The sequence below is a fragment of the Papilio machaon genome, chromosome 21 (genome assembly GCF_912999745.1).
Source record: "Papilio machaon chromosome 21, ilPapMach1.1, whole genome shotgun sequence".
NCBI classification, from domain to species: domain Eukaryota; kingdom Metazoa; phylum Arthropoda; class Insecta; order Lepidoptera; family Papilionidae; genus Papilio; species Papilio machaon.
The window spans coordinates 1563401-1575525 of record NC_060006.1 but is presented as its reverse complement, the minus strand read 5'-3'; the positions used below and the strand labels follow the sequence as shown (position 1 = coordinate 1575525).

Genomic DNA, 12125 nt, shown 5'->3' with positions numbered 1-12125 from the left:
AATAAATATCTATCGACTGAATTAATACGTGAAAATACCAACAATATGATTGTGCGTAAAACAAATATTTATTTAAGTACATATACAGTTTGTCTTCCGTTTAAACGACCCGCTAGACTAGGAGCTTGATAAATTAACTAGCCTTAATATTTCAAACAGCCCCTAAACTAAAAGACGTAAAGATAATTCTAGTCTCGTTTAAGATAAATGGATAATTTATTCACATTCTTATAAAACTTTTCTTTACATTTTCGCAAAATTTCAGTCACATACCAAACATTCTCAGTGCCTCTCAACCTCTATGAGAGTAACTTAGTGAGAGAGGGAGAGTATCTCCGAAAAGAAAATCTGAAAGTAGTAATTGAAAACTGAATTTATTTACAATAGCTGTAGACCGCGACTTCGTCCTCATGGAATTAAAAAAAAACTTACTAAGTAGTCTATGAGTTCTACCAGACTATGTTCTACATCTGTGCCAAATTTCATCAAGATCCGTTGACCCGTTCTGGAGATATCTTCTAGCAAATATCCATCCATCCATCTATTTCAACTTTCGCATTTATAAGATTAAGTAAGATTTAACTTCCTCGTTTCCACTGCTGAAACACCGATTTTAAACCATATTTTTATACCAGTTTTTTTTTTAAGACTTTATCGTGCGACGTAAATTGTACAAATAACTACTTGTGTTGGTATTTAACATTTTAATAATGGATAACGTGTTTTTCGTAACAAGAGACCTTTTAAAAACTTCGATATAATTGTGTCACAGAATATAAACCATCTGGTGAACAAAAAGCTTTCGAAGCGAACTCGTCAAAACTTTCCCAAACAAAAGTTCATTCCAGTTCATCACATTCTTACGTTATTTCATCTATTCATTTAAATTATTTTATAGTAGGATTTTGTATATAATAATTAATCTTTAAAAAGTTAGTTAAGGAATTTTAAATGCGAAAGTTTGGATGGATGTATGAATGGATGGATGTACAACATGGTCTGGAGGAACACTTGGCTACTAATTAAGTTTTTATGAATTCCGCGCTGACGGAGTAGTGGGCGACAGTATTTAATAAATATGTCTAAATTGTTCTGTCAAGAAAGATTACTTGAATACATTACTTTTTTCATAAATATACCATATATTGCTATTTTATTTACTCGAACTATGTATATTTATTTTTGTGGTGCAAAATTTTCCTTAAAAATTTTGAATTCGAACTTTGATTTTATATTTTGAAATCCGTACCCAAAGTCAAACTAAATGTTATTCCACTAATTAATAAAAATCTATGTTTTCATGCGGCCAGTAACATCGAGTACATCACTAATTCTTAATTTGTATTCATAACAACGATTCGCAATAAAAATATCGATACTTAAAATCTGCACATCGATAATCAGGGTCATCCCTAGCTCAGTCGATTCGCGACCGTCGAGTTTGGCGGTACTATATTGTGATAATTAACGAAGTATAACGAATATCGATAAATAATCGAATGGTATGGTGTTCTATTATTTTAATGAAAGTTAAAAAAAAAAAACAAACAAATTAATTACTCTTTATGGAAAGTGACAAAATAAGTGTTGATTCTAAAAATGTGCACAATGAAATCTTTTATTTATCTTAACTTATTTGTATAAATATTGTTTATTTATATTTATTTCTTCGTGATCATTAGTTTTATAATTTTACAACTATTATGTTGGATAACATGACGTAGATTTTCTTGTCAAGTATTTCCACTAATAAATTTTTTTTATAACAAAAATATATTATCATCCCTCTCTCTTATTAAAACAAAAAGAATATGTATTTGTACAGATGTTTCTGCAGTAGAAACCCAAGATTAAATTCGAATTTAAAAATTTAATTTCTTAAAACAATCCATGACTGAACTCTTTAATTATTCTGCTTAATTTTCGAATAAAAAACACTATTAACAGAGTAAAGATTATTTATTTTAAATATTTATAAAAGCAACGACATTAAATTAATTCAAGCAATAAAACAGCTCCCTTTTAAGCGTTTGTTTTTTCTGTCTCCATATATAGATTACATAATTAATAAACATAAACTATGGTTATGTTGCAAATATCCCTGCTACCAATTTGCCTCACCGTGGGCCTCACGTGCTGGAACGTCAAGATGTGAGTACCTTGCCTTGCCTTGCCTTGCTGTGTGCATGCATAGAATACAATAGCGCAATCTATTTTAAAATTAATCAGCCACTTAATTCGCACATGTGTACTACACGGTCACAATAACATGAGAGTTACGAAACATTTAATGAATCATGATGCAGATGTGTAATACTCTCAGTAAGATTAATGTTGTGACGTCAACGGTCTGTAACTTTGTTGTTATTTTTTGTTAATTTATATAAAATGTAAAGTTTTAAATGATTATTTTTCTGATGTACCAGGAACGCATACACCAAAACTGGTGTACACAGTCGGAGGCCACTCTGGGAGTCGGTTCAGCAAAGTGACATCTGTCGGCGGAATTGTGACCGTCGGCGTCAATTCACACACTACCAACAATGTTTACGAGTCAGATGACGTCACTGACAAAGCCCTCTTTGTGAAGTCATAGTATTTTTTAAATCATAAATAGAAGTATACCAGTGACAAAAATGGCTCTATATTTTGATGGCGCCGTCAAAAATCCTGTGACTATGTGGTTAGTGTCCAGTTCTTGCAATCTGTGTCCTAAGTTTAATTCCGAACTCATTACAAAATTGTATTAGTAAATGATTTCGCGATTCCTACGACCGTTTTTCATGTATAAAAAGACAAAATGTATAATATCTGTTCGATTTATTAATAAAATTGGTTACTAATCGGTTTTTTATACATTACTTACTTTATTATTTTATAATTCAAATGTAATCAACTGAAATGTAATACCAACAACCAACCAAATATGTAAATGTTAAGTATATAACACATAATTAATATTTTATGCAAATAAAATAGCATTTTCATAAAATAATTTTTTTTCATTAACATATTAATTACTATGACATTTTGGCATATGGTAATATTTGCACTATATTTTAACATATATGCATTTTAATGAGATTAGATAAACATGTATAAGAGTATGTTACTAGGTTAAAACGTCTCACAATGTATCCATTATGCTACGTCACGGCCTTGTGGGCGGGAGACAACGAGTTGCTTTAGAAGGTACCTTTAATTGGACATAATTCAACGTCAAGGACAAAGTGCTTGTAGCATTTGTCAATTACTATTACCGTCTGGGACCTTTTTTTGTTTTCGTGGGAGAAATCTTCATAAGATGCCCTGCCTTTTCTGGGAAAAACAGAGCTATGTGAGACGACTCACTAAAACCCTCTCGGTGGCCCTACTCAACTTGTGACACTTCAGGGATCTCCAAAGAAACGAACCGGGACTATCGTTTAGGGCCTAGCAAACTGCGTGAAACTCGCTGGAAAATATTTTAAAAATAAAATAGATGGTTCTAGTAGTTACCAAGAGAAGTTATTTTTTTTTTTAAATAAAACTTTATGTCTCTAAAAATACAATTAGACACTGTTTAGTTAAACGCGTGTTTTGTTAGGCCCGTTTATATTTAATCCAAAATGAAAGAAGTTGAAGAATGCATAATGAACTTCAAATTTCATACATGACGGCCATTGTGATATTTCGGTTTTCAATTATTTTGTGAAAATTGTGAGATAAAGTGAAAGTATTATATAATAACAAAAACTTCAATTACAAAAGTAGTTTGGTAAGGAAAAGTGTCATATCGGAAATTTAATCTAATTTTTTAAGTAGCCTTTGTGTTCTTCCAGATTATATTCTACATATGTGCCAATCAATTTCATCAAGATCCGTTGAGCCGTTCCAGAGATACAGTCAAACAAATATCCATCCATCTAAACATTCGCATTTATAATATTAGTAAGATTTTCAGTATATCCGGAATACAGTTGGTTTTGTATTGTAAAGAAATATACTTCGTACGATCTCAATAACTTTTGAGGAACGTGTTAACGACTGTAATGCTTTATATGGAAAAGGTTCGCTATCAAAATCTCATAAACCAAAGCCTTAAAAGAAAATAGGATTAAGAATCTTGTAATACAATCAAATTCTAATAAGAAAAGTGCCCTACTTTCAGATAGACTCGTGATCTAACACATTAAAGCAAATAGTTTAAATACTTTTTTAATCATTGGCATGTGAGACCAAAATCCCTATATAAAACATATCGTCATCCCTCTCATATACTTAGACAGAACAGAGGTAACAATATGTTTTATACAAGGATTTTGATGTCTTAAAATTATCGATTATCAATAAAGTTCATGTTTGGAAACGTCGAAAAGTTTTGGCAGTTTCACGACTTAAAAGTTCCGTAGATATCTGACTGCTTCATAATTTTATTAATATTAATCGAAGCAACGAAGATAAACATAATATTTTTGTTCTATTGTTATTTATAATTTACTAGCTTTTACCCGCGACTCCGTCCGCGCGGAAATAAAATAGAAAACGGGGTAAAAATTATCCTATGTCCGTTTCCTGGTTCTAAGCTACCTGCCCACCAATTTTCAGTCAAATCCATTCAGCCGTTCTTGAGTTATATATGGTGTAACTAACACGACTTTCTTTTATATATATAGATTTTTTAAATTGAAATGTAAATTTAATTCAAACTTATAACGTTATAATGCTGTTAAATTATATTGTTCTATATCTATTTTATATCCTTGAATTGAATTGTGTAATACATCATTACCATATATCCCCTTTCCTTTTTAATCAAGTGAAAACATGTGAAGCGAACGCGCCTTAATTTATCAAACCGCAGCGTTCACCCTTTGAAATATTGCTATTGACTTTCCTTCGTTACATCTCATCACGTACTTCAAAGAAAACAATATAAATTCTAAAGTTTACCGATTTTATTATGATTAGTTAATTTGGTTAACCACGCCTTCTGTGTTAACGGGTAAGCAGTTGGTATACATTGTTAATTTCCTGATCTGTTTTATAATTTATTTCAAGTTAGGTTAGACTAGCTGTTGCCCGCGACTCTACCGCGAGGAATAAAAAAATCTCATTAAGTAGCCTATGTGTTCTTCCAGACTATGTTCTACATGTATGACAAACATCCAGATCCGTTGAGCCCTTCCGGAGATACCTTTAAACAAATATCCATCCGTCTAAGAATTCGCATTTATAATATTAGTATGATTATAAAACTATCTTAGAATGTAAACACTACTCTATACTCTAGAGCAGTTATTGTCAAACTTATTTCTTTCACCGCACCCTTTGAATATCAATCATATTTCAGAGCCCCCTAATTTTTATTCAGCCCTAAAATTTAAAAACCACAATTTCATTACTTTAATTAATTTAAATGCCCCCCATTCTTGGGCCCCTTATCGCCCCCTCCTAGATTTCAAACGCCCCCAAGGGGGCGTTATCGCCCACTTCGGGAAACACTGCTCTAGTGTACATTTATTTTTGAATTTTCTTTTTGAAAATTACAGCTCGGATCGTTTGACATCAGGTGAGTTGATTCTAGTTTCAAGAAACAAAAATTATTTTCAATCGTATCGCAATATATTTGCATAACCATCGATTTCTTAAATATAAGAGCCATTAAGCTGAAAAAGATAATTATAAGAAATCTAATACAGATTTTATTCTAATTTAAACATCGTTAAGTGGAATGTGCAGGATTGTACAACTCTCCTCGTATATTCGTCTTCATTAACTGAAAACAAAAAAATATATATATTAATTTAAAACAGAAAGTTGACGAATAATAAAGAGGAATCAATATGAATTAAAAAAATCCAAAAGAAATGTAGTAGGTAATTTGAAGTTACCTCAACTTTTTCCGCATAACTGAGTTCAGTTTTGGTGAGTACGTAGGAGAGTTTGGCGAGCGCCGCCTCCGCCGTCATGTCGAATGCCGGCACTACGCCGCACTCCACCAGCAACTGAAATATTAACATAAGGTCTTCTTACTTCATTAATTAATAGATTTGTGTACGAGGTTGTACCACCCTCTATTATTTAGTCTTTTTTCTTATTTTTAACAAGGTTTAGCTTATATTAGATGCCAGTGACTTTGTCTTTACGGAATTAAAAATATTCTAGCAATAAATATAAGGGTAGCTTCCCAACTGTGAAAGAATTGTTCAAATCGATTCCGTAGTTTCAGAGCCTATTCAATGCATACAAACAAACAAGCAAATCTTTCCACTTTATAATATTAGTATAGAAGTAAGGATGTGCAAACATATGAACATATTTGACATTTGCATTACTATTTCAAATAATATGTATCTTAGGGGCGTTCATAAATTACGTGAGGTGTTTTTTTGAAATTTCAAGTACGCTTAAGATTAAATCTTAAGCATGTAAAATCTGGACTAAATGGACCAAAATAGTATAACTTTTTTTGCTTCATTAAAAAAAAAAATTACGTGATATTTGCCGAGTCCCCCCTCCTTCCAACGTAAGATTAGGTGAGATTTGACTCGACCTCCTCCCCCCCCCCCCTTAAACATCTCACGTATTTTAAGTATTATAAGTAATATTTTAAGTAATGCGGAAGTTTAGATTGATGGATATTTGTTAAAACAGAACGGTTTAAAGGATCTTGATGAACTTTAGCATAGATGTAGAACATAGTCTACTTGTTAAGTTTTGTTAATTCCGCGGGGACGAAGTCGCGGGTAACAGCTAGTATGTTACACGTAAGTATTACTTATTCACTTGATCAGTTTAAGATATAAAACAGATATAAGTCATTCACCAATCCAGTTTCATAGATAGCTTTCCCCAGCACAGTGCCGTTGATGCACTGAGTCACATTCACAACCAGCACATTGTTCTTTACCGCGCGCTCGATTTCTTTGTAGATTTCTTTACGTTTTATCGGTATGTTTCCATTGCCGTATGTCTCCAATACAACACCTGGAATTTACGATATTTATTCGATAAGAAATTAATTTAAATCCAAACTCTTTCGTTAAATACAAACAACAAAATATTAAGACAGAAACTTTCTTTGGTGTTCACAAAACACACTAACAAATAGAGATTTAATCATGAATGTGCAGGAAGTAACGACTGGAATGAAAAAGAGATCAATCCTGCAGGAAGATAACCTGGTAAGACATCTCATAGAGTGGGACAAAAATATGATGCATAAACATACCCTCCATGCCGTTAAAAACAGCTCTTATAAGTTCTGGAGTAATTGTTGGTGCGACTTTGAGTACGTAGACTTTGGTGGACAGTTTGTCGTGAATCCTGCACACGTCAGGCACGGACCCTCGCGGATGGATCAGCATGCGAGGATCAATATCTAAGGTAGTCTTCGCCTCCAGTAAGGGCGGAAAGTTTGGAGAATCGAACGCGTAAATGCGAGTATTCGAAACTTTTTTTACTCTGAAATCGTTGTAGTCGTTTTATAGTAATAATTTGTTGAAGTAATAAATTAATAATTATGCTTATTTGAATATGAATATATAATATAATGAATATCACATATAACCTTCGTTATATGTGATTTTCATTAAATATATCTAAAAATAGTTAAAACTTCAAAAATATTACGAATAATGCTACATTTTCACAGACGATTATTTTGTAAACATATAAACTTGAAATGTGCACAAACAGAAGTTCCACAAGAACGAACAATGGAATGTAATTTGAACCATATCATTTCGCATCGTCTTTTGTAAGCAAACTTTATGAATGCACACACATTATAAATGCGAATGTTTGGATAAATGTTTGTTACTATGTATCTCCAGAAGGACGCAACAGATCTCGCTGAAATTTGACATTAATTTAGAACATAGTCTGGACAAATACATCGCCTACTAATTAAGTTATTTAAATTAGCACATTACCTGCATCCTCTGAAGAGTTTCGCTCCAAAGAACACTGTGACTTCTGGTATGTATTGCGTAGCTGCAATGAGCACTGCACATAGGAAGTTGTTGTTGCCGTCACTGCGCGGCTGAAATATCGGCACCTGAACACAATAGCAATGTTTAAAACAACTACAGAAATAGTTGCACCGTTGAAGAAGTGAAGAGAAAAAGTGAAGTACATGTTTGTAATTTTTCGTTTTGGATGAGGTGTAAGCCCTTCTCATGTTTTTGTATAAGAGATGTAGGCAAACGAGCAGAGGATCAACTAATTTATACGACGTCTATGGGAATGGGAATATGGGAGTATCTTTTGTATCCACTTCTATCGCTTTCACCAAAAATTTAGCTACGCATCCGCCTTCAGTTTAGATGGATGGATGTTTTAGAAGGTATTTCCGTAACGGATCTTGATGAATTGGTACAGATTCTACGTCTGGAAGAAAACATATGCTACTTATTAAGTTTTTTTTAATTACGCGCGAATTGAGTCGCAGGCGACAGCTAGTAGTTGTATTAGTTCTCTCTTATGATTCATTCCTAATGAAGAATCCGCGCCTGCAAATGTGCAGGCGAGTAGATCTTTTGCTTGTATAAACAGCTTTCAAGCTACTTAGAAGATTTTATTTATTTACCTGAGCACCGGTAAGCACGACAGTCTTCCCGACGACCTCCAACAAAGAATATAATACTCTCTATAGAGAGAAGAATGACATGTTACATACTATAGTATTATAACTTTGGTCTATACGCTTATACTACTAGCGCCATAATGGTCGCCCATATGAAAAAATAAAACGCGGGAATTTTGAATATACGTTTAGTATTTTAATTTATTTATAGTTAAAAATTTATATTGGAAATTATGATTATTTTGATAATTTGGCAAATGTAAGATTTTTTTAAAGAAAGAATAATTTTAAAATGAAATAATCATTATTTCCAATATATTGTGTTAGTAAAAGTTATTAACTTAAATTAGGTTAAGGAATAATGAAATGAAACAGAGTAATTCAACATCATTTATTTAATTAAATTTAGTTCCCGATTTTTTTTAATTAAGAATCGCTTTAAAGATATAAAAATTATTGATTTTATTATGAAATCACAATTTTCATTATAATGTCAAATACAATTAAGTAAAAAGCTGAAATCCACCATGCATGTAAGGATGGATTTTAAATTTTTAACTATATAATTTTTGTATCCATTTGATTCAAGTTCATTATTAATTATTGAAGCACTTATCTCCACACATTGAATAAATTTTTTACTGGCGTAATTTAAGCTTTCAGCATAATCTTTAAATTGTGTAAAAATGTGTATGGATTTATGGTCTGATGATAAAAACAATTCCTTACAATTATTACAATTTATATTTCGTTTTTTGACCATAAATCCACACACATATGCACAAGCCTGGGCCTCTGACGTACCACTATCAATGGTATGAACTGCTTCACCAATAATATCTTCAAATTGATCTTGATGTGGATCAAATTGCCATTCTATGTCATCTGACGTCTGTTCTATTTGGCTATCGCCGGCTATCAAAAATGCCTCTAGATTATTAATATTTCAATATTTCACTTATCAGAGTCAATATCTCAAAACTTAAACACTCGCGTTATTAGTTCAAAAATACAATGCAATATCAAAGATTTCGGAACCATACGAGAACACGTTTTGAAACAAATTTGAAAACTTATTTTTTTAACGGTTATGATTTAAAATTGCCATTACTACATTTTTTTGCGATGTAGATATAAGATAACAAGTGATCGTATATCTTGATTTATAAATACAAATGTAAGAAATAAGACAATTAATAATAGGATTTTTTTTAAATCATGTTTTCTTATTTTTAATTATAAATACTTAATTATAATAATAAAAGGATGAAATATTTTTTTTATATGGCAAGTATAGCTTGGACTATCGCGAGCGAAAACGGCATAGATATATGCTCTATCTCGTTCATATTATGGAACCCAGTTAACACAACAACAAAATTGTCTCTGTGTGAAGTTTCTTGTTTTTCGTTCGAAGTTGGCGGACCCTGACCTCCAACATGAAGGACAGTACGGACGCGCCATATGCCGTCGTGTCAGTGCCGTGAAGTACCACGAAACCGTCGTACTCGTGATAGAATCTCTGAAATTTTAGTATAGCTTAATTATCCTACTGACTCGGAAGTATTATGCTTTTCGCTTGTATATCTGACGGATTGTATTAATGATTTAATTGTAACACCTGTGTAGCCAATGAATCGATTTTGACTAGTGAAGTGTTGTCAAATTTGTGTTCATCTTTGGAGTGTCATATGTGTACAGGTTTTTGGTTAAAGAGTTTTTTAGTATTTTAAATTATAATTAACAGAATTTTTTAATTATTTAATCCATATATTACTGAAAATAATAATAATAATTACGTTTATGTTAAAGAAATTTAATAACTCACTTTTATATCTCTGACCATTTTCAACCAGTCGTCGATGGTGAAATCTGATGAGTCTTTCAATTCATCGTATTCATGAATTTTATAAAATATTTTCTGTTCAGTGTCTTTACCATCTGCAAATAAAATAGTATCAAAGTCTGTGTGTTTGTAATTCGTTAAAAACAAACTGCTGCAAGCATGTGATACCATGACAAGAAATTCAAGCTGTGAGTTTCCACCGTCGAAATGCCCGGTTTACATTGTTCCAGTCTAGCGCTGGTTCGATCTGGACTGGAATAATGTAAATGGGGCATTATTAGCCGACTTCAAAAAGAAGGAGGTTATCAATTCGACTGTATTTTTTTTTTCTTTAAAAAAACCAGAGACAATAGTACGTTTTAATATACATGTTACGGCAGTTGAATTTCGCGGAATGGTTTTTTTTGTTATACTTTTAAATTGGTTTAACGGTTTTTGCACAACTGATAATAAACATACACTAATATTTACAAAGATTATTTAACTATTTATATCTAGAAACAATAACAAGACAAAATTAACAATCATAATAATTGCGTATTTATGTAATTTGAACCAGGAAATATTTTAAATAAGAGATTTACTTTTATGATGCTCATAAAAATTATTATCATTATCATACCCAGATAATAATTTCTAGACGTGTTGTAGTCTATATAATTTATAATTACTTCAATGAATATGTCAGCTTTAATTTCTCTCGTCCCCAATGAATGGCTCGAAGCCTGCTCTAGATTAGGGGTGAAAGGTCTTAGTCAATTTTAGCCAGTACGGGTTGATTAACTTTACACACATCTCTGGATTTCTTCGCAATTTCATCACAATAGAAATATACATAAATACTTAATAGAATTACCTGGAATTGCTAAATATTCTTTCATTTCAGTGTTAGCTAAATGTTTCTTCCAATATTCATTGTCGTGAAGCTGCGGTAATCCTCTTATAACTTTTTCTATGTTCTTCTGTGGCACCAGCACTAGAAATATACATTTTTTATTAAATTTATTTAATTCTTTGATGATGATAAATACTTAGATAATATTTCTTTTAGGGTAATCCTGTGGCAATGCAATGGTTGTAGATTCTTATGTTAACTTTTCTCGTCAGTTTGGTCGTATTATTTATTTATTTACAGATTTGAATATAACGATCTATACTCAGATGGGTAGACAGAGACTATGAATAATCTTGGTATAAAATAAATTTTAACTATAAATTTTTTCTTCTAAAAACTCTTTATTGCCACTGGTTATTTATCTTAACATTAAATACAAAATTGTTGTTTACTATCGGCTTTTACTGTATTATTTCTTAGTGTAATTACAAAAATTATTACTAATATATTCAGAAAATATTCCAAAGAAATATTAACAAAATTATAATATTATTATTTACCTCCTTTTTCATTTTTTAACATTCCAAAAGTCCCGCCAGTGTAGATGACAAGCACACGTCTAGGGGCGGCCATATTGTTTTTTTAATTGTTTAAAAAAGCAAAAGTTTTATACAGCCAAGTTACACGAACACGTCTCATCACACGAGGATAACGAGTCGACTAGTTCGAACAGAAACGGTTTGTTCTATAGAGATAATGTATGACAAAACGACAACGATCTATTATCTGTTAGGGGTCATCATTTGGATGGATTTTCACTGTAGCTACACATGTACAAAAACATAATTATTTTTAACATTCAGATATTCATTTTC

General features: G+C 31.7%; 1 protein-coding gene and 1 long non-coding RNA gene across 2 annotated transcripts; one reads left to right on the top strand and one right to left on the bottom strand.

Annotated features, from left to right (window-relative positions):
- Window positions 1-1396: 1396 nt before the first annotated feature.
- On the top strand, window positions 1397-2840 carry LOC106709911. Its single transcript, XR_001356961.2, has 3 exons — window positions 1397-1502; window positions 2056-2151; window positions 2427-2840. It is a non-coding gene; the product is annotated as an uncharacterized LOC106709911 (long non-coding RNA).
- Window positions 2841-5673: 2833 nt separating this feature from the next.
- Window positions 5674-12092, bottom strand: LOC106709868 (L-asparaginase). Its single transcript, XM_045683204.1, has 10 exons — window positions 11811-12092; window positions 11272-11391; window positions 10398-10510; window positions 10002-10091; window positions 8573-8608; window positions 7917-8041; window positions 7214-7446; window positions 6809-6969; window positions 5874-5987; window positions 5674-5758 (listed from the first exon to the last, which is right to left on the bottom strand). The coding sequence occupies exons 1-10, from the start codon at window positions 11881-11883 to the stop codon at window positions 5705-5707; spliced, it is 1119 nt and encodes a 372-aa protein (XP_045539160.1). The 5' UTR covers window positions 11884-12092; the 3' UTR covers window positions 5674-5704.
- Window positions 12093-12125: the final 33 nt, after the last annotated feature.